Raw genomic sequence first — 24372 nt, 5'->3', positions numbered from 1 at the left:
GAGTTATCATTTTTATTGTTTCCCTCAGTAGGAATTGACCACTGCTTATCCAAACCTCATGTCTTTAGTAGGATCTGTGTAGCATTTACTTCTTTGCCTTTGGCAGGGGGGTTAGTTATTTAGGTGTCTGTATCATGGTTTTTCTCTCTCTGGAAAAAGTGAGGGCTCAGTGTTTCAAACTCAGGCTGGAATTCTTGGTGTCAAAGCTAGGTGGGGAATGACTAACTTTAGGGCTGCTGAATGTGCAGATAAGAAATATCTGAAAGAAAATACTCAGCAGTGAAATTGGCAGTGAGAGCCCAAGCAGACAATCCAACTGGTGCAGACTATGCCAAGAGTAATAAACTAGTTACCAGGCAACAGTATGGAAATCATAAGAGCAGTGCAAGAAAAGTAGATTTGCTGAGTGAGAAAAGAAGGAAAGGTAGAATATAGAACCTGGAGAGTTTTCTGAGTTATTGTTGCAAAGCTACACAGATATACTATATATTACCTTCGGCCTTGCCTATGGGAGCTATTCACCGTTCTAAGCTGGTTCAGTACCACCTCTCTAACCCTTGCCATAGGTGGAATAAGACCGTTGTTTCCCTGGGGACACTAAATGGAAGGCTTGGATAGTCTTTGGTACATTCTGAAGGTGGGAGACATAGCACTGTGATGGCTTTTCTGGATGTATTCCACTGAACCAGGTATCAGAGCTGTTGAAGGCATTGTGTGTTTAACAACTCCTTTAAAAGATACTCCACTTTTCTGGATTATCCCAACTGATTCCTGAGAAAGAGACAAAATCTAGAAGAAAATAATGAAGAGTGGAAATGCCTGCAAGTCAGATGTAGAGTCAGAAGGCAACTAGATTGATGATTACTGTAATCCTGAAGGGCACAAGGGAATTAATTGTCATCCAGCTTTGAGCACTGAGCTGAAATTTGGGCTGGTAATTCGTATCTATTGAAAGGAGGACCAAGTGTCATCTTGTGCCTTCTCAAGTCCAGTATTGGTCAATATACTCCTTATCCTAACCACTAGTCCAGCAGATATAATGAAAGTTCTTCTGGGAAACCTGGCTTGCTAAGGGAATGACCAGCTATCAGAATGCCACTTGTGGTAGTCATTGTGAGGAAAGCTACTGTTTTTATGGAAAGGTGTCTTTTGTCTGGAAGAGTGTAGGAATGTAAATTGATCAGTGGCAATATCACTGGGAGGTATAAGAAGTGTTGCAATTCTCAGAGACCCAGCTGATATGCTCAAAGCTAAGAGGAGGGGCTTCCCTGGTGGCGCAGTGGTTGAGAGTCCACCTGCTGACGCAGGGGACATTGGTTCGTGCCCCGGTCCAGGAAGATCCCACATGCCGCGGAGCGGCTGGGCCTGTGAGCCATGGCCGCTGAGCCTGCGCGTCCGGAGCCTGTGCTCTGCAATGGGAGAGGCCACAGCAGTGAGAGGCCTGTGTAACACAAAAAAAAAAAAAAAAAAAAGAAAGAAAACTCAGAGGAGAGTGCAGACAGAAATGAGGTAGCTTGGTTGTCCGTGGAGGTAGAAGAGCACTTTCACAAACAGGATAAGAGTAAGCAGCAATGAGTGATGTCTTACCCCATTGGAATAAGAGGTCAGAGATTAAATCCAATAATGCTCAGGGAATATTGAGGGTTAGGGAAGGTTGCAATAAACTCTCAGGCCACAAAGGTGCCATAGATAGTGATATACTGTAAGGTGATGTTTCTGATTTGGGGCCACCAAAAGTCCCTGAGAGCCATACTCATTGTTATAAATGAGATTATTTGACTCAATAGAGTGGCATTGTGAAATGCCTAGATATAGGCTTTCTCTTTTAGAATATACATTGTTTGACGTTTTTGTTTTTGGTTTTTTTTGCACTCTATGCCTCCAAGTACTGTCTCTTATGTAAACCTGAGTATTTAGGTGATTCCACTGTGCATTGGTATGCCTCCTATGCATGCTAGACTACTTTAAGTAGACATGCAGGGTTAATACCAAATTTTCTATGACTACATAACAATCTGTCTCATCATCTTCAAGATTCTAGGAGAGGACGTCATGAAGATTGTTAGTGGAGAAAATTGAAGATTAAACCATCCATCAACAGTATTGATCAAACCCAAGAATTGCTGAGTATATTTAATTGAATGTGGATAGAAAGCCCTCACTGCAGAATTACTGACATCTTGTTCAACATCACACAGAACCCATGACAGATAAGATGTGGCTCAGAAATTCCATCTCAGGACTAACAAATATGTATTTCTTCTGGTTGGCCCAGAGAAGATGCTGACATAAGTAGTTAAAAATAATTTAAATCAGGTATTCAAGGGATTTTGAGTTTTAAATGACAAACAGGAAGCTGTTCAAATATACTATTGTATCAAGAGGCATTTTTTTAAAAATATGGAGTCTATCAAGGTTAGAAAACAGCTGGGGTGTTACACAGATTCTTATTAGCATACTCCTCTTGGTGAAGATCTATCGGGAAAACTGCCTTCCAATCATCACTTTTCCTCTTATGCATAAGAGGACAAGTGCATTGAGATCAAAGTTGGTCAAGGACAGTTCACTTTGGAGTTTCTACAGGAGATGAGGTCCGAGAAGTGTTAGCAGAAGTATAGTCACCTGCATATTCAGCATGGAGCCACTCACCATGGAGGTGGAAGGATATTGAACCCTGGGCCATAAATTTGGATATAGATCATTGCAGAGACCACTGGTTTCAGGAGTGAAGAAGTATATTCACCTGGCAGAAAGTTGAGCCTAAGATGCCAAATCTACTGCTCAGTCTTATTTATGATGAGAATGGGGAAGTGAGAGGTAAGGAAAGTCAGGAAGCAGTTTCTCTGCTTCCAAATCTCTTAACACCTCTTTTTAATGGTATATTGGTCTAGAATCCTTTGCAGTAGGATAATAGGCAGAGCTGACCTAGCATGGGAACTTTGGCAGCAGAAACCCAAAGTGAATTCGAGTGGTATAGGTCTTCTGGTACCTGCAGCCATAAAAGGCCAGGACCAAGAATAAATGCAGACATCAAATGACAAATAATAGCAGCCTCCCAACATTATTATTGTTTTATTTGGTCATTTCCTCATCCTTTAATGGGGATGGCTATCAGCAATATCTACTAGGGAGGTAACCTTAGATCAGGTGGGGAACAGGGACAAGGTTTAGTCAATGAAGCTTGTTGGTATCTCTGAGTCTATCATTGATTTTACCTGACTCAAAACTCCATACTCAAGATCCTATACTATGAGTGCCCCTTTACAATTTCCAAGTACTTTTTTCACATCTAGCATCTGTTATCTAATTTAATTCTCACAATGGAACTGTGAGGGGAGATATCGATATCTCTATTTCGCAGTGGTGGAACCTAAGACTAAAATGATTAAGGTAGTTTATTAGTCAATAAACAGTAGAGCCAGGGCCCAATCTCAGGGCCATTGGTTCCAAGTACAAGGTTCTTTGTTTCTCATCACTGCTATGTTTGAGAGAAATAGTGAAGCAGGGTAAAAATGAACAGCACACCCTCACAGCCCCAGTCTGCCAATCTGTGAATGTCAGGGTTTGGTGGGAGACAGTATGTTTTCTAACAAAGGGTACTGAAACAAGCCATAACTATTTCAAAGCTGGATGTCAACTTAGAGGATCGCCCCTTATAAGAAAATAAAAAAGAGCAGGTTCTGGCTAATACTGATGTAAGAGGGAAAATATGAGAGTTTTCTGGTTTAACACTAAGATTAAGGAAGGACGGCTTGGCAGACAGTGTGTCTGGAAGATAAAATTCTTCTTAGTGGGGTCAAAAGGATAGGAAAACTGTAACCAAAACATGGGAGGAAAAATTGCTCATTTGAGTTGCAAAGTGAAGAAGTCTGATTCCAGGTAGAAAGACTGGGTTCTGCTCAGCTTAGCCAGGACCAACACATTAATTTATTCCACAACAAAGGGAATGAGACTACATCTCACTTGTAACACATTAATCTACAGTGATTGCAAAGGAGTCCCTATTGGAGATTTCTGAGGGAAATAAAGAATTTTATTCACTGAAAGATGCCTATTACAATACCATTAAGTCTAAATAGAACCACATTTCAAACACCGAATGGACATGCTTGCACATGTCTCTTTGTGCACATGTGTAAGGATTTCTTTTGAATATAGATCTATGAGTGGAATAAATGGGTTATAAGATATACACATCTCAACTTCAGCAAATATTTCCAAATTGCTCTCCAAAATGGTTTTACCAATTTACACTTCCTCCTAGCAGTGTATGAGAGTTCTCTTTGTTTCAGTTCTTAACCAGTACTCGGTACTCTCATGATCTTAAATTTTTGCTGGGCTGATAGCTGTGAATGGTACCTCTTTTTAATTTGCATTTCCCTCATTATCTAGTGATGTTGGATATCTTACATTCATTGGTTATTCAGATTCTTTCTTTCATGAATTACATTTCCTATTTAGGTTAGTACACTTGAAATTAATATTTATATGTGGTATGAGGTAGCAATGTACTTTTTATATATGGGTAACCTGTAGTCTGGCACATCTTTCAATAGTACATGTTTTTCTCACTGATATATAATACCTGTCCTGCCATACATCAAGACTTCATGTATCCATAGGACAGTTTCTGGGTGTACTGTTCTGTTTCATTAGTTTTGATGTATAGACTCATTTCATTTCATTTCATTTATTTATTTATTTATTTTAACATCTTTATTGGAGTATAATTGCTTTACAATGGTATGCTAGTTTCTGCTTTATAACAAAGTGAATCAGTTATACCTATACATACGTTCCCATATCTCTTCCCTCTTGCGTCTCCCTCCCTCCCACCCTCCCTATCCCACCCCTCTAGGTGGTCACAAAGCATCGACCTGATCTCCTTGTGCTATGCAGCTGCTTCCCACTAGCTATCTATTTTACATTTGGTAGTGTATATATGTCCATACCACTCTCTCACTTTGTCACAGCTTACCCTTCCCCCTCCCCATATCCTCAAGTCCATTCTCTAGTAGGTCTGCGTCTTTATTCCCGTTTTACCCCTAGGTTCTTCATGACCATTTTTTGTTTGTTTTTTAGATTCCATATATATGTGTTAGCATACGGTATTTGTTTTTCTCTTTCTGGCTTACTTCACTCTGTATGACAGACTCTAGGTCCATCCGCCTCACTACAAATAACTCAATTTCATTTCTTTTTATGCTGAGTAATATTCCATTGTATATATGTGCCATATCTTCTTTATCCATTCATCTGTTGATGGACACTTAGGACAGCTACATGTACAAGAATGAAATCAGAGCACTCCCTAACACCATACACAAAAATAAACTCAAAATGGATTAAAGACCTAAATGTAAGGCCAGACACTATCAAACTCTTAGAGGAGAACATAGGCAGAACACTCTATGACATAAATCACAGCAAGATCCTTTTTGACCCACCTCCTAGAGAAATGGAAATAAAAACAAAAATAAACAAATGGGACCTAATGAAACTTAAAAGCTTTTGCACAGCAAAGGAAACCATAAACAAGACGAAAGAACAACCCTCAGAATGGGAGAAAATATTTGCAAGTGAAGCAACTGACAAAGGATTAATCTCCAAAATTTACAAGCAGCTCATGCAGCTCAATATCAAAAAAATAAACAATCCAATCCAAAACTGGGCAGAAGACCTAAATAGACATTTTTTCAAAGAAGAAATACAGATTGCCAACAAACACATGAAAGAATGCTCAACATCATTAATCATTTGCAAATCAAAACTACAATGAGATATCATCTCATACCTGTCAGAATGGCCATCACCAAAAAATGTACAAACAATAAATGCTAGAGAGGGTGTGGAGAAAAGGGAACCCTCTTGCACTGCTGGTGGGAATGTAAATTGATACAGCCACTATGGAGAACAGTATGGAGGTTCCTTAAAAAACTAAAAATAGAACTACCACACGACCGAGCAATCCCACTACTGGGCATATACCCTGAGAAAACCATAATTCAAGAAGAGTCATGTACCACAATGTTCATTGCAGCTCTATTTACAATAGCCAGGACATGGAAGCAATATAGACTCATTTTAAATGGGAGTCTTTATGCTTTTTTTCAGTTTGTGTAATTTGGGTCAAATTTTATATTTTTAAAAATTAATATGCAACTTACATACAGTATAATTCACTCTTTGTGGTGTACTATCATGTAACTAGCAATACAACCCAGATACAGAATACTTCTAGCAACTGGAAAAATCCCCTCACAGCTCTTCTGATAGGCTACTAATGATATCATATTGTGGTTATAAATTGCATTTCCTGATTGCATATCTTCATGTGTTGATTTGCCACCAGTCTATTTTCTTGGGTGAAATATCTGTTTAGATCCTTTGCAAGAAAAATTTTTGGCTTGTTTTATCACTTACTAGTGAATTTTGAAAGTTCTTTATATATTCTTTATGCAAGTCCTTTGTTAGAAGTTTGAAATGAAAATATTTCTTCCAGTCTTTGGCTTGTGCTTTTATTCTTTTAACAGTGTCTTTGAAAAAGAGAAGTTTTAAATTTTGATCAATCTAACTCAACAATTTGTTCTTGTTTAGTTTGTGACTTTTATGTCATATCTAAAAACGATTTTGCTTGACCCAAAGTCACGGACATTTTCTCCTATGTTTTCTTCTAGAAATTTTATAGTCTTAGGTTTTACATTTAGGTCTATGATCTATTCTGAGTTAATTTTTGTATAAGGTGTGAAGTAAGGGTTGGAGTAGCATGTTTTAGCATATGTCTATCTAATTGTTCTAGCACAATTTTTTGAAAAAGCTATATTTTCTACACTGCATTATCACCATGGTTGAAAATCAATTGACCATATATGTCTGGGCATATTTTTTAACTCTCCATTCTGTTCCATTGATTGATGTATAAATATTTGCAAACGAAGCAACTGACAAAGGATTAATCTCCAAAATGTACAAGCAGCTCATGACGCTCAATATCAAAAAAACAAAAAACCCAATCCAAAAACAGGTAAAAGACCTAAATAGACATTTCTCCAAAGAAGTTATACAGATTGCCAACAAACACATGAAAAGATGCTGAACTTCACTAATCATTAGGGAAATGCAAATCAAAACTACAATGAGGTATCACCTCACACCAGTCAGAATGGCCAGCATCAAAAAATCTAGAAACAATAAATGCTGTAGAGGGTGTGGATAAAAGGGAACACTCTTACACTGTTGGTGGGAATGTAAATTGGTGCAGCCACTATGGAGAACAGTATGGAGGTTCCTTAGAAAACTCAAATATTCTTTTACTGTTTTGATCGATGTACTTTTATAGTAAATCTTGAAACATTGAAATCCTATAATAGAGTTCTCCAAATTAAGAATGCATTAAAAATTTTGTTTTGGCTATTTAGCTCTTTTGCCTTTCCATACAAATTTCAGAATCCATGAATTTCTACCAAAAAACCCTTAGATTTTATTTAGGACTGTGTTTAATCTGTAGAATTGTTTAGGAAGAATTGACTCTGCCTTAGCTTCCACTTCCCCTTTATAGTAAGATCTGAAATTCAGCCAGATGTGAAAGTTTAGGTTCTTCTCAAGCCTTTTCTGAGCATATGTCAAGCCCTGGGCATGTGCGTGGACTTATCAATCCCTTGGTATATGTTGGAAGTTTATAAAAATCCTTATTCACCCAAGTATCTCCTTTTCTAAACTTTTTCTTCTCAGGCTTTTCAGTCTGTCTATTGCTTGTCCCAGCTCTTATCCCTAGCCCCAGGCTGCTGCTGTCAATATTTTTGTCTTTAAATGCTTTTGACAATGCCTCTCAGGAAGCAGCCCCAACACTAGGAATGATCCCATTTGAGTGAAACAAAGTCAAGCCATTGCATCCCTCTTTCAAAAAGGGGTTAAGGGTTTCGACCTGCCATTCAGAATAAGATTTATATTGCTCTTTCTGGCAATGGGAACCTGTAACAGGAGTGTGGGCTGACATCTTTATGGCTGCTGCCGCTCTGGGGGTTGTGGGATATAGGTGGGTGAAGTACCTTTTTTTTTCATCACATATTCCCCTGGTGGATATAAGTTTTTGACTAGATTCTAGAGTTCTGTAAAATTTGATTCTGACAGTTTTTCCAAGCTTATTAGTTGTTTTTATGGAGAGAGAGAGCCCTAGATTTCCTTACTCTGCCACTTTTGGTGACATTACTCTTCTATTTTTCCTGATATTCATAGATTTTGTCTTTTTGTTGTTTGGTCAGTCTGACTAGAGGTTTGTCAATTTTTTTCAAGGAACCAGTTTTTAATTTCACTGATTTCCTCTATCGTTTTTCTATTTTTAATTCTACTTTCTTTTAAATGTGTTTCTTTTTTTATATTTCTAGTTATTGAGATGGAAGCTTAGATTATGGACTTTTTGAGTCTTCTTTTTTCCTAAAGTAGATATTTAATGCTATACATTTCCCTCTATGTATTTCTTTATGAGCATCCCACAGCTTTGATGTGTTGTATTTTTATTTTTATTGAGTTCACTATATTTTGAAACATCACTTATGACTTCTTTCTTGATCCATGGGTTATTTAGAAGAGTGTTCTTTAATGTCCAAATATTAGGAAAGGTATTTTTCTGTATTAATTACTATTTTTATTCTTTTATGGTTACTGATCATAGTTTATATGACTTTAGTTCTTTTAAATTTGTTAAGGTTTGTTTTATGGGCTATCTTGGTGAATGTCCCAATGTACTTGAAAAAATTGGATATTCTTCTGTTGGGGGTAGAGTGTTCTATAAATGTCAATTAGGTGACACTGGTTGATAATATTGTTCAGGTCTTCCATACATTTACTAATTTTGTCTGTACACATTCTATCAATTGTTGAAAGAGGAATATTGAAGTATCCAACAATAATTTTGGAGTTTTAAATTTCCTATTTGAATTCCATCAGTTTCTGTGTCATATATTTTGAAGTTCCATTGTTGGATATCACATTTAGCCTTGTAATATCTTACTTGTGATTTAATTATGTAAATCCCTCTTCATCTTTGGTAATTTTCCTTGTTCTACAGTATAGTTCTTTGATTTTAATATAGCCACCATATCTCTCTTTTGATTAGTGTTTACATTATATATATTTTCCATTCTTTTAATATATTTATATCTTTATATTTATAGTGGGCGTCGTATACACAGAATATGTTTGGCTCTTTTTTTTCCAATCTGACAATCTCTGGCTTTGTATGTTTAGACCACCTACAATTAATATATTTATTGACATGGTTATGTTTAGATTCATCATTTTATTATTTGTTTGTTTGTCCCCTCTGTTTTTATGTTAATCTATTTTCCTTTTACTGAATATTTTTGAAATATTTGAACATCTTTATTTTATCTATTGCCTCTTTAGAAATATTTCTTTATGAGATTCATTGGTTGCTATAGGGATTACCATTTTCACAGCTAAGGTTTCACAGTCTTCTTGGAGTTAATATTGTTCCACTTCCAGTAAAGTGTAGAAAGTAGTCTTGTAACAATATCAGTCCATTGCCCATCCAAAGTACCTTTATGTTATGGGTGTCTTAACTATTATATCAACATTCATTAAAACCCACATGAGACAATGTTTGAATTTTTTATTTCAGCAGTCATAACTATTTTAAAGAACGTAAGAAAGAACAATTTTTTTAACATATATCCAAAATTTCCATATCTGTTGTTCTTCCTTTATTCCTGACAATCTAATTTCCCCCCAGCATTACTTCCCTTAAGCCTGAAGAACTTCTGTAGAATTTCTTATAGAATAACTCTGCTGGTAACAAATTCCCTTGTCTTTTTAAATCTCAGAATGTCTCCTGAAGCTTTTTTTTTACATCTTTATTGGCATATAATTGCTTTACAATGTTCTGTTACATTTTGCTGTATAACAAGGTGAATCAGCTATATGTATACATACATCCCCATATCCCCTCCCTCTTTAGCCTCCCTCCCACCCTCCCTGTCCCATCCCTGTAAGTGGTCACAAAGCACCGAGCTGATCTCCCTGTGCTATGCAGCTGCTTCCTACTAGCTAGCTATTTTACATTTGGTAGTGTATATGTCAATGCTACTCTCTCACTTCGTCCCAGCTTCCCCTCCCCCACTGTGTCCTCAAGTCCATTCTCTATGTCTGTGTCTGTATTCCTGTCCTGCCCCTAGGTTCATCAGAACCATTTTATTTTAGATTCCATATATATGTGTTAGCATACGGTATTTGTTTTTCTCTTTCTGACTGACTTCACTCTGTATGACAGACTCCAGGTCCATCCACCTCACTACAAATAACTCAATTTCATTTTTTATGGCTGTAATATTCTGTTGTATATATGTGCCACATCTTCTTTATCCATTCATCTGTCAATGGACACTTAAGTTGCTGAAGCATATTTTTATTGGGTATAGAGTTCTGAGGTTAACAGTTCTTTTCTTTAAGCATATTAAAGATTCTGTTTCACTATTGTCTGTGAATTGATGATATAGCTTCAGTCTTTCAAGTAGTTGTTCCCCTTCATAGACTGTGTGATTTTCCAATACCTTCTTTCAAGATTTTCCTTCATCTTTGGTATTTAGCAGTTTGATTATTCTATGTCTAGGCAATCATTTCTTCTTCTTTTTTTTTCTTTTCTGTTTAGGGCCTGTAGAATGGCTTGATTCTGTAAACTTATGTGTTCTACCAAACTTGGAAAGTTTCTGAGCACTATTTCTTCAGATACATTTTTTCTTTACTAATTTCTTTCCCCTCTCTTTCTGGAATTCCAATGCTCTATGTGTTGGACATTATCATATCATTCAGCATAGCCCTGAGTTTCTGTTGATATTTTTTCAGACATTTTTGTTGCTATTCTTCACATTGGATAATTTCTGTCAATCACCAATTTCACTGACTCTTTCCTTTGTCATCTCCATTCTGCTATTGAGACCATCCAGTGAATTTTTTATTTTGGTAATTGCATTTTTTATTGCTAAATTTTCAAATTGGTTATTTTTATATTTCCTAATTTTTCTGTGAAAACTTCATTTTTCTGTTTATTTTAAATGTATTTTCATTTACCTCATGGAGCTTAGTTATAATAACCATTTAAAAATCTTTGACTGAAATTTTCAACATTTGAATCATGTTACAGTTGACATTTGTTGATTGTCTTTTCCCTTGAGAATTGGTAACATTTTTCTGGTTCTTTCTAAGTAAAATAATACTGAATTGTATTCTGGACATTTTGACTATTATGTGGAGTCTTAGTCCTGTTATAATGCTTTGGAGAATGTTGAATTTTTTTTTCTTATTTGTTTTAGCAGACAATCAACTTGGTTAAAAAGCAAGGTCTGCCTTGCTTTCTCTGGGTGGTGATGCCCATCTCTTTCAGTTTTCAAAGCCTTTGCTATGATGCATTTGGTTTATGTCACACACGTATCACTGAGGGGATAGCCCTAAGGCTTGGTCCGTGGTTTACATATTAATTCATAGTTCAATTATCAAAATCTTTGCTATGTGGTTTTGAGTCTGTCCTATACTTGTGCTATTCAGGATTAGTGTGAAATTTAGGTGGTGGTTTAAATCATAGTGTACTTCTCAAAGCCTTTGGCATGCTGCCTTGAGTCTGTCCTAGGCATGTGCTTAAGGGTAAACCTATGATTTGTGAGGGTTCATATAAAGAATTAGTGGATCCTCTTCTTTAACCCTCTATACTCTGGGATTCCCCACACTCTGTGGTGTACAGTGGTCTTTTCCCCTAGTTTTCTGGCAAGACAGATTTTTAAAATCAGAGTTTTAGCTGTTCGTGCCACTGTCCCACTATGCAGCTTTGCCTTTAAGGCAGAACTGCAAGAGAAAAGAAGAAGAAAAAAGAAAAACAGGAAACATATTTCCCTGTGGGTTGCTTCTCCAAGTCTTGATGCCCCTCTATAATCTACCTGTTCTTTTTTACTTTGCAGAGTCCTTGGGTAGTTGCTTTTATATCTCGTCCAGAGATTTTCATTTATAATCATTGGGAGAGAAAGGCTGTAATGCACTTATTCCACCATGCCAGAAACCAGTTTAGTTTTATTTTAAGTTTAGTTTTTCACCCTCTTTTTCTTACTGTCCTGTGGTTTTTTAGTTTGCTTCTACTCTGATCCCTGTTCCAAACTGGACTTATAACAGTATTTTTGAAGTTTCTTCTCCATTGTGATATTGCTGATCCATTCCTGGTCCAACAAGCCACTTAGATCAATTTCTAATCCCAAGACTATGTCTTTGTAGATTATGTCATCCCCACCCCCACCCCCAGCCCATGCCTGCTGCCTCAAACAGAGTCATACCCTGGGCATCAGTTCATCTTCACTTTTTCTAGCCTCTCTACAAGGAGAGCCCCAGCTCTGACCAACGAGTACTCAGCCTGCTTCTATTCTCCTCTTTTGTACAGAGAAATATTTTAGTTTCTTTTACTTTACTTCTTATTTTCAGACCCAGATCTCTGGCTTCAGTATTACTTACAACTTTGATTTGTGTCTGTTCCATGATATTTTGATCTTTTAGTTGGAACAATTATATCTTTTTTATTATATCATTTATATTTTATCTCTCATTATAATGTGTTTATTACCTGTGCCATCTTATCTGGAAGTTCCAAACATTTCTTAAGAATGACAGTGTATGTGCCTCTGGTAGCCTCTTCTAATCTATTATGGCCAATATTTTTAATGTTGGAATCATAACAAAATGGATTCCCTTTTTTACAGATAAAGAAATTAAGGTATAGTTAACTTGAGGTAGGACCAGGATTAACCCAAGTCTCCAGAGTCCTATACCAAAGTTTTTTCCACTTATTAATTTTATGTCTAAGCTAAAAATCAGCAGACCCTGGAAAAATACCAGAGCATCCTTGTAACATTTTAGAATATTTCAGCTGTTTTAAAGATTCTATTGCTTTTCCCCTGACTTTCAGCTTGTTCTGGCTCAAGGATGTGCCTTTAGAGTGGAGAAGACATTGTGTAGTTGGCCTCCAACTTATTTCTTGGTCATTATTTGAGCACTGCTTCAAATTCCCTCTCTAATTTTGTTATAATATTGCCCCAAGGAAATCCTACTAGCTCTTGGAAGTGACCTCTATTTTCCACACATCTGCCCATCATTTTCTCTGGAGCTACAAATCCTAATATTGCCTTTGATCCCCATCACAAGGAAGGGATGTCTCTAGAAAGGTCTGAGGGCAAAGATATTCTAGGAAGGCCCTTCTGTAGACCTATATTAATGCCACTAGAAGCACTGAGCACAGCAACCTGTTCTGAGAAAAGCCTGGTTATTATTACTTTTTTCCTACCTCTTTACTACATTAATGCTTATTTCTTGTTTTTGCCACTGCCCTATCTCTTCTTCAGTTCTAATTTAGTGCGTCTGATCTACTCTGGGCTTAGAAACCACAAGACCAAAGAAACAGAGCATAGTTTTTGAAATGGATTTTAGGGATCTCTGTGCCGAAACTTCATATTCTAGTTAAGGAAACCTAGGCTCAAGGAGATAACAGTCTCATTCACGATCATAGTAGCTTGTCAGTATCACTACTTGACCTGTACCAAGATCTTCTGAAATCAGGTTCAATGCTTTTTCCACTACACGCTGGGTAAGTATTGAGCTAGGTAACAAATAATAGGTGTACAGGAAAGGGAAAAGGAAAAGTTGGAGGAGGGAAACATCTAGAATGAGTGACAGACAAATGATACCATTTGAACTGACACTTGAAATATGTGTTGGTACTTTACAAATTAAATGTTAAATGCCAGATTAAAGAATGAGATAATGGTGAGGAAGATGAAATGCTGAGGATGATAGCCCAGGAATCAGTGTTTTTGTGGAACCGGTGAATGAAGTGGAGTGATCTGAATGGTGTGTACTGCCCACCAACTGTAACTGGCTTGGGACTGAAAGATGAATTTTGGGGGTGCATTAAGACTGAACTTCTTGCTGGTGTTTTGTTATAAACATATGTTTCATGTAGCTAGCTATTAAGATTTGCTGTACATTCCAGGTGCCAGACACTAGATGAAGTAGCATAAACACAGTGCTAGACCTCTAGCCTACCAAATGTCAAAAGTTATGAGCTTTGCCCAGACAGCCTGCAAAAGGGGGTATGAGTCAATTGCAGAGCTTAGATTAGAACTTAGGACCTCTAATGCAGAGTTTTGTCATATCTGCTTCCTTAAGCCATCTGTCTGTGATTCCTCTGAAGAGCTTATCTGTGATTAATGCTATGGTGTGTGTGTGTCACTGAGTACTTACAGTATCTCAGTCCCCAAGGTTTGTAAAAGACAAATGAAAAGGCCATTAACAGAACAGAGTACTCCAGCTCTCAGATCTCCGAGAGGTTCTCCATAAGTCATTGTAGCCCACTCCCTAAATCCATGTTGCTAGCAGACCCAGCGAGTCACATGGAAGCTCATTTCTAGTAGCTTAGTCTCTCTTCAAGATGAAAAGTGTACACAATAACAAACACTTATTCTCTAAAATTCCCAGTGATATGGAAGTAGGAAAACATAAACGTCAGGACTTTGTTCTTTTAGTCAAAGTCCCAATCCTTAAAACCTCACTATTGTCAGGAAGACTGTTATTGGGAAGGATTGAAGAGTCCGTCACAGCCTGTAATGAGATAACGGGGTATGGTTGGCTTTTGTTCATATCATTCATCTTATGATCCTGTCTAATAGCACTGTGACAAAGTTTCATCACAAAACATATTTCAGAGTGCCAGTAAAAAATTCAGACCCAATCCAGAGGAAAGTGAATGTGGGATAGTGAGGTTGCTTAAAACCATGTCAAAAGAGGGGAGACACAAAGGAAGTCAGGATATTTAATCTGGAAAGGAACAAGAAGAGAAGACTTAGGTGTACCATGATCACTTTCCTTCAATCTTTGAACGTCTTTAACTCTCAAAAGAACAAGAAGCAGATTTTGTTGTGTGGATCCAAAGGGCACTACTAAGACCGATGTTTATGTGTGTGCTGGAGTGGAGAAGCTAGAGTTGGGGAAACTACTCTGGTTTCTGCTCAGAGGAGAAAATTCATAGCTTCTTGGGGATCTATTTTAATTCAAACTAGAAAATACAGTTTGTATGAGCAACATAGTCAATATAAACACAGTGATCACTTGCTGATTGGCGTATCTTTACTCTTTCAGATCAAAAGCAAGCTGGAATGACATTAGGAACTGGTTGATAAGTTCCCCACCAATGGGAGTCCCACTGAGGGCTAAGGACATGTGTGTTTAGCTTCCAATACCACAGTAAATTTGCAAAAGGAAAAGATAATTCTATTCACCTTTGGTTTCAGAAGGTAATATTGGAAGGAAATTGGATCTCCAAAGTAAATAAAAAAGAACCAAGGAGCATTGGAAAATATTTGTTAAAAAAAGAAAAAGGAAAAAAAACCTCATTTCCAAATTAAATCATTTTTCACATTTGAAAAATGAGAAGGCTGTGAACAAGGGCTAGACTATGAACTGTAGCCCTAACCAGTTTTAGTCTAATTCACTGGTCTTTTCATTTAATTAAATGAAATAGCAAACTTCTAATCATTCCTTCACACAGAGGAGCTAGAGTGGTGGGTGGATACTCTCTTCTTTGTCTGGGACTGAGGACCTTAGACTTCTGGGTGAGTTCTGTCCACTTGGCCTTATGGGTATCTCATATGGTCTTGCCTCTGGAATAGTATTAAGCAGCAGCAGCAGGTAACATATATTGAAAACTGGATTTATTCTAACTATTGGTCTCAATACTGTCTCCTTAAATCCTCAGAGCAATTCTGAGGTACGTGCTATCATTATCCCAATTTTCCAGATGAATAAACAGGCATAGAGAAGTTAAGTGACAAAAGGCGCACAAAGTGTAAATGGCAGAACCTAAATTCAAACTCAGTTAGTCATGCTTTCAATCACTGTACATTACTTCTGCAGGGTACTTCTGTGTGTTGTCACATACCCTGCTCCAAGGCAGCTGGATTTCCTAGTCAAAAAATGGGATTTAGTCATTGGGGCTTTGTGGTCCCTGTGTGCAACACTGGGGGAATGTCAATATACACTACCAATGTAAAGAGATAGCTAGTGGGAAGCAGCCACATAGCACAGGGAGATGAGCTTGGTGCTTTGTGTCCACCTAGAGGGGTGGGATAGGGAGGGTGGGAGGGAGATGCAAGAGAGAGGAGATATGGGGATATATGTTTATGTATAGCTGATTTACTTTGTTATACAGCAGAAACTAATACACAATTGTAAAGCAGTTATACTCCAATAAAGATGTTAAAAATTTTTTTTGATGTGGACCATTTTCTTAAAGTCTTTATTGAATTTGTTACAATATTGCTTCTGTTTTATGTTTTGGGTTTTTTGGCTGCAAGGCTTGTGGGATCTTAGCTCCCCAACCAGGGAACGAACCCACACCCCCTGCATTGGAAGGTGAGGTCTTAACCACTGGATCCCCAGGGAAGTCCCAATGGGTGTCTTTTAAATGACAGTGAACAGTTGAGAGAGAGGAGGAATACCTTATTTGCATTAAACCTTGTTGGGTTGCACCCTCCAGACCTGCAAGCCCTGTACTTTCCCAGCCTCGAGACCAAAGAAAGAGCCTGGAGTCAGCGACAGAGACATCAATGGTTTCATGGATAAGGTGAATCTTCCTTGTCTGAACCAAGGTCCTGGAGTGACACCCCACCATGTGCAGCAGAGGTGGGCAGGATTTGGTGGCAGTCTTCACTCCCAGGTGGGATGGGGAGGGAGGTTACCAGTTACAGGAGTATTGACTTTAGGTCGGTGCTTATTGGTTGCCAGGGAAACCAGTAGAGGGGTTCACCCCTCACTGCCCCTTTGATAAATCATCATAGTGGAGATAATTCTGATCTAAAGATTAGATCATTAGCTGGGGCCAGAGACAAGTACATAGGCATTTACTGATTAGGCCCTATGATTGAGGGAAGGTCAGTCATGTGAGTGGGTGTAGGTGAAGCAGGGACTGGTGGAGCAGGGGATGTACAGAGAGCAAGAGAACAGCCACATTGGGTGGCCTGATCATACAAACCTCCTACCTTCCTCAGGCAGCAGAGAAAACTTGCCTTTTACTACCATTGGGCACCTTTAGTCAGATGCTTTTTGCTTGGCCCTGCGTTCAGAGTTCCTAGTTAGAGCAGAGAGAAAATTCAGATTTGTTTGATACCAAACCCTCATTGTACAAGAGAAAAGCCAAAAGAAGAAAAGTCTTAAGGCATTCAGCAAGTCGGACAGAGATCCAGAATGCAAGCCTTCCCATCCCAGTCAAAGACTCTTCCTTTTCTACCTACAGTGACTCCATTCTCCTCTTAGAGCTAGAGCAGTCTCCTGACTTTATCACCACTATCTCTCTTCTTTTTCTCCTATAGTCTGGGTCCCCTGTTTTGTTTTTGTTTTTGTTTTGGCTGTGCCAAGTGGCATGTGGGATCTTAGTTATCCAACCAGAGATCGAACCCACATCCCCTGCAGTGGAAGAACAGAGTCGTAACCACTGGACTGCCAGGGAAGTCCCTGAGCCCCCTGTTTTGAATCTGCATAGGTATCTTACAGTTTTACAGTTAAATTGGTTTAGAAAGTTGTTCTGTATCTAACTATGTCCTGCCTGGAATATTGGATTCAAATGTAATTGTGGTCTCTCCCATTAATTAATTAATTTTGTTTTATGTACTTTGGGGTATGGCAATGTTTCCCCAGCCAATGAATCTGGTAGTGTATCTGAAGAGACAAGTGTTTAGGGGGCATGTTCTGCATTCTGAAGTGTTGTCTCTTGTCCTTGAAGCACAGAAATATCTCTGAGGGAAGACTGTGCTCTAGATGAGAGCCCAAATATTTAAAACACAACTCTAGCTTCAGAGACATGTTATTTGCTGATTAAGCTTGGAAGTAGATAGATTGTGTGTTTTGGTGAATTGACTACAGTGTCGATTATTATTAAATGATACTCATAGTCTCTTTTGAAAATGGAATGTTTGTGGATGTGTACAGTGGCCTTAAGTATACTTTGTGCCTGTGTAGGGGAATAATGTATTAAGAGCCTAAGAGATGGCTCTGGAAAATGTGAAGTCAATAAGACATAAAGTACATCTGGGCTAGGACCCAGGACTGGATGAATATAGTGGATATGCTATGAATGGAGTATGTGTGTCCATTACCTCTCCATGGGAAAAAAGAAATAGTGTAATGTATAGCACAGGGAATATAACCAATATTTTACAATAACTTTAAATGGAGCATAATCTATAAAAATGTCAAATCACAATATTGTACCCTTAAAACTAATATAATGTTTTAAATCAACTATACTTCAATTAAAAAGGAAATATAAAATTTAAAAATTAAAAAAATACTGCCATAGACTGCAGTAACCAGCCTCATTATAGTATACATATATCAAGTCCTATGTGGGCTTTATTGGTATTAGCTGCGTTACTTGTGTGCTCTACTGGGGTCAGGTGTGCTGGGCTGGAGTGGATCTTGTTTGAATTTAGTGTAATGATGAGGTGTTTGGTAGGCTGTAATTGACTTTGCTAAGCTGAGGTAGGCTACCCTGTACTCTGAGGTATGCTTGAGTGGGTGAGCTAGTCTGAGCTGCAATGGGGTAAACAGGGATGACAGAAGGAGGAAAAGAGAAACTTAGCAGTGCAATAACTTCACTTCTCTGAGTATCATTTTCCAACTTGGCAAATATATATGTGATGAGATTCATCCATTAATACCGAAAATGTTCAGTGAGCACCATCTCAATAACAGGCTCCTTTTCTATGTACTGAGGATACAGAGATAACAAAACAGGGACACTGCCCTTCAGGAGCTCTTGGGTTATGTGGCAAGGCAGATGAGTAAATACACAGTTGCAATAGAAAAAAATGCAAAGAGAGTGTATCAGGTGATATCAATCATCTCCAAATCTCAGCCACTTAACCCAACAAAAGTACTTCTCATTGATGCAAAGTCTATTGTGGATCCAGGCAACTCTCCAGTGCCGTTGTCCTCCAAGTGTTGGGTCATCATTCCAGGCTGTTTCAATCTTATAGTAGCTCCATATTAACATATGTTTCCATGGTGACCATGGCAGGTAGGGTCTTGCATTGGACATTAATTGTTGCAGCCAGGGAGGGACACATATTACTTCCTCCTACAACCAAAACCAGTCACACATCCCTTCCGTACTTTAGGAGTACAATCATCCTACATTCCTGAAAGTGGAAAAGGGTTGGCTCTTGGAACATTTGTAACCTACCACAGGTAGGGATAATCCCAGTGTGAGAGCCCAGCAGGTGTGAATGTTAGAGATCTCGAAGGGCTCTCACTAAGCTTTGGAGTTTGGAGGTTCTGCCGCCATTCTCAATGTTACCTAAAGGGATGGATTTTGTTCCTGTGCCTAGCATATTCTCTGTGAAGAAATAGTACAAGTGAGAGTTTTTTAAGGGGTTTTCCTATGATTGTACCAAGTATCCTTTCTTAGAAGTAACAAGTTTGCTATCATTTGGAGTACTGCCCTGGACTCTCTCTGAGCTAAGGCAACAGTCTTTCATAACACTCTGCTTTTCTACTTTCTTTCAACCAGATGCAGTGACTGAAGTTAAGACTGACATCTACGTGACCAGTTTTGGCCCTGTGTCAGACACTGACATGGTAAGTATAGTTTCTGCAAAGGTAAAAGTGAAAGATGATGCAACAGATCAAAGAAAATAAATTGAGGTTTTCCTATGGCAGGGCCTTGGAGCTATATTCTAAGGAGAAGTCTTGTCTCATGAATGCCCTACCCTCATCATCCTACATTTAGCTAAATCCATCTTTTGCCCTGCTCTTCCCACCTATTCACATATCAAGCATATATCCCCCACCAGGAGTACCTTTCCCTTCTATAACATCTCTTTCAAAATTCAGCTTTTCTCCCTATCCTCAATTAAACTTTGTCTGACCTCACACTTCACATTTCAGTACCACACGCATATCAGCACATATAGGTCATGTGAGGAGTGCACATGGTGGGGACTCTCAGTCTAGCAACTGGTAGTGTCATTCAAGAAGTCCATCCCCCCAAAAAAAAGTAGAAGTCCATTCCTTGCAAACAAGCCCTATTCAATGGGGAAGTGGATAGACCATGGTGATGTAAAGTGTTTGGAGGAAGAGTCAAACCTACTAGAAACAGGTCCTTCTACAGATGTGAGGATGAAGAGAGCATCAGAACAGATTCAAGGAATAGGGTAGTGCACAGCAGAACTAGCAAGGGGATGACTCATGAGACATCTACAAGGACTTCCCCTTCTCCTACCATTCTCCCTTTCTGCCAAAGCAAGGCATGCAGTGGAGAGTTGAGGCAGGAGACCCTGTCCTAATGGGGCATCTGATCAATATCTACTTCAGATACCAAATATCGTCATTTGAAAAATTATCATGAAGGGACACAAAGAAGCTATTATCTGCTCAGTATGTCAGACAGTGATTAGATGCTCCAAAAAGGTTTGTTGAATGAGTGACTTTGTGTTTAAAATCTTAGAATCAGAAAAACTATGTTCAAAAATATGAAATATCCATGCTCACTACATAGATTTTTTTCTTTATCTTCAGTGGGACTACTACTTAGCAGGGGACAAAGCTTATTTAGATCTGTTGGGTAACTACAAGCAGTTGTGTAGTGTCATGATAGAGTTTTTTCCTATAGGTAATACAGAGTCATTGAGTGGGTTAGACTAGGGCAGTAAAAATATACATGTGTTGTTTTAGAATGATTGATCTGGCAGTCTGTACAGCATGAACTACAAGGGGGAGCAGACTGGAGGCTGAGAGTTGGTTTAGGTATGTTGATTTTACATGGCTTTTATTTCAATCAGGCAAGGTGTAGGAGTCAGTTGGAGAAACAAGCTAATTCTCAGGAGAGGAAGTCATGAGTGGTTGTGATGCCAGGCAGGGGGAAGGTAGAGTCCTGAACTTTGTCTTTTAAGTGTGGAATAAAGAAAGGGATACAGAGATATAGTAAATTCCCTGTGAACTCCTTAAAGGCAAGTACCAAGTACTCCATGGCTTCCCTGGCACTTCATAGAGTACTTGACACATAGGGAGAGCTCAGTGAGGGACATGTTTGATGTAAGACGGATGGAGGATGTGAGTCTCTCTTAGTGGCAACAGGAAAGCCTGTATGTCTAGATTGCCCCCTCTCAACCTGTTGACCATTAATGCCCACAGCTTCAGATCCAGGTATGAATTAAAACTGTTGACATTTGCTCATTCAACAAGTACTCCTTAGAGGCCCAACTCTGCATTAAGGGGCTCTAGGGAATCCATATTCAGAGAGCTCATAGTCCACTGGGGATAACCAAACTCACCAGGGAGGTGAAGCTCTCTTTGTATTGCTGGGAATTAGTGATTGATTAAGATTTTCATAAGAAAGCAACTGAAGCTACTCTTTGGACACACACACACCCACACACCCACACATACTCATTCACTCTCACTTATGAATGAACACCCATAAATATATTCAGACAAAATAAGAAAATATATACAGAATAAAACAAAACAGCCTACACACCATCCCAGGCACTCCATAGACACACATGTGCAAACAGATAACCAAATTCAGGGATACTACAGAAACATACACATAGCTCCTGCCCAAACCAGCTCATTTCCCTTCTCTTTTCCCACCCAAGCAGGCACACATGGATGTGCAGAGACTCTGGAGACATTTCAAACAATCCAGATGTTTTATCTCTTCTGAAGTTTCATCTTCCAGTTGCTTGTTTGTCTTCTCCCTCATGATTAAGCAGAAGCAGCAGAATGTCTCTTTCCTGACAGGGCAGGCTTTGGTCAAATAAATTTCAGGGTATTTTTAGCTGAACTTCCATTGTGTCACAAGGAAGAATAGTTATGATCACTCTGGCTGGGAAACAAATTTCTGGTTTTAATCAATGAATTTGGTAAAGTTGCAGGATACAAAAGTAATGCACAGAAATCTCTTGCATTCCTATACACTAATGATGAAAAATCTGAAACAGAAATTAAGGAAACACTCCCATTTACCATTGCAACAAAAAGAATAAAATACCTAAGAATAAACCTACCTAGGGAGACAAAAGACCTGTATGCAGAAAACTATAAGACAGTGATGAAAGATGATACCAACAGATGGAGAGATATACCATGTTCTTGGATTGGAAGAATCAATATTGTGAAAATGACTATACTACCCAAAGCAATCTACAGATTCAATGCAATCCCTTTCATATTACCAATGGCATTTTTTATGGAACTAGAACAAAAAATCTTAAAATTTGTATGGAGACACAAAAGACCCCGAATAGCCAAAGAAGTCTTGAGGGAAATAAAACAGAGCTAGAGGAATCAGACTCCCTGACTTCAGACTATACTACAAAGCTACAGTAATCAAGACAGTGTGGTACTGGCACAAAAACAGAAACATAGATCAATGGAACAAGATAGAAAGCCCAGAGATAAACCCACACACCTATGGTCAACTAATCTATGACAAAGGAGGCAGGGATATACAATGGAGAAAAGACAGTCTCTTCAGTAAGTGGTGCTGGGAAAACTGGACAGCTACATGTAAAAAATGAAATTAGAACAATCCCTAACACCATACACAAAAATAAACTCAAAATGGATTAGAGACTTAAATGTAAGACCAGACACTCTAAAACTCCTAGAGGAAAACATAGGAAGAACACTCTATGACATAAATCACAGCAAGATCTTTTTTGATCCACCTCCTAGAGTAATGGAAATAAAAACAAAAATAAACAAATAGGACCTAATGAAACTTAAAAGTTTTTGCACAGCAAAGGAAACCATAAATAAGACGAAAAGACAACCCTCAGAATGGGGGAAAATATTTGCAAATGAAGCAACTGACAAAGGATTAATCTCCAAAATATATAAACAGCTCCTGCAGCTCAATATTAAAGAAACAAACAGCCCAATCCAAAAATGGGCAGAAGACCTAAATAGACATTTCTCCTGAGAAGACATACAGATGGCCAAGAAGCACATGAAAAGCTGCTCAACATCACTAATTATTAGAGAAATGCAAATCAAAACTACAATGAGGTATCACCTCACACCAGTTAGAATGGGCATCATCAGAAAATCTACAAACAACAAATGCTGGAGAGGGTGTGGGGAAAAGGGAACCCTCTTGCATTGTTGGTGGGAATGTAAATTGATACAGCCACTATGGAGAACAGTATGGAGGTTCCTTAAAAAACTAAAAATAGAATTACCATATGATCCAGCAATCCCACTACTAGGCATATACCCAGAGAAAGCCATAATTCAAAAAGACACATGCACCCCAGTGTTCATTGCAGCACTATTTACAATAGCCAGGTCATGGAAGCAACCTAAATGCCCATCAACAGACGAATGGATAAAGAAGATGTGGTACATATATACAATGGAATGTTACTCAGCCATAAAAAGAACGAAATTGGGTCATTTGTTGAGACATGGATGGATCTAGAGACTGTCATACAGTGTGAAGTAAGTCAGAAAGAGAAAAACAAATATTGTGAATTAACACATATATGTGGAACCTAGAAAAATGGTACAGATGAACCAGTTTGCATGGCAGAAATTGAGACACAGATGTAGAGAACAAATGTATGGACACCAAGGGGGGAAAGCTGTGGGGGGTGGGGGTGGGGGTGTGATGAATGGGTAATTGGGATTGACATGTATACACTGATGTGTATAAAATTGATGACTAATAAGGACCTTCTGTATAAAAAAATAAATAAAATGAAATTCAAAAATTAAAAAAAAATCTGTTATTCATGGTTCTTGTATCTATGTTCATAGGTGTTCTCATATTAAACCACTTATCACCTGAACTGCTACTATTCTGGCTCAGACCACCATTGTCTCTGGCATATCAAACTGTAATAAGCCCCTGATTTCCTTCTATCTACTCTCAGTTCCCTACAATCTATTATCTACAGGCTGGCAGTGACTATATATATGATACACACACACACACACACACACACACACACACACACACACACACAACCCCCAAAGTAGAGAAAATGGTTTAATGGAACCTCATGTATCCATCACCCAGCTTCAAAAATTATCAACTTGCTTTGCCCAATTTTATTTAATCTATATTTCTACCCCTCACCCCAAATTTTCCCACATTTTCTTGCTTTTTCTTGATTAAACTTATTGTCAGTTTTCTATATCGTTTGTGTGTCAAAGCCACCCGTTTTGGATTTTGTGCATCATCTGTATTATTTTGTTGTTGTTTTCTGTTTCACTGATTTTTCCTTTTGTGTAGATCATTTTTCTCTTTACTTTTCTTGGGAAATT

The 24372-nt window shown here is 38.3% G+C and overlaps 1 protein-coding gene across 2 annotated transcripts in view; it reads left to right on the top strand.

The window, feature by feature from the left end:
- The window catches only part of GABRA3 (gamma-aminobutyric acid type A receptor subunit alpha3), a 154724-nt gene that overhangs the window by 47618 nt on the left and 82734 nt on the right, over positions 1-24372 (top strand). For both annotated transcript variants that reach the window (XM_027097958.1, XM_027097959.1), the window contains exon 3: positions 19610-19677. In XM_027097958.1, coding sequence (XP_026953759.1) covers positions 19610-19677 — 68 coding nt within the window. The remainder of the gene's footprint in view (positions 1-19609; positions 19678-24372) is intronic.

This window comes from Aethalodelphis obliquidens, unplaced genomic scaffold (assembly GCF_003676395.1).
Source record: "Aethalodelphis obliquidens isolate GAN/ISIS:26980383/991018 unplaced genomic scaffold, ASM367639v1 scaffold118, whole genome shotgun sequence".
Taxonomy (NCBI): Eukaryota; Metazoa; Chordata; class Mammalia; order Artiodactyla; family Delphinidae; genus Aethalodelphis; species Aethalodelphis obliquidens.
This window is presented reverse-complemented; position numbering and strand designations above follow the sequence as displayed.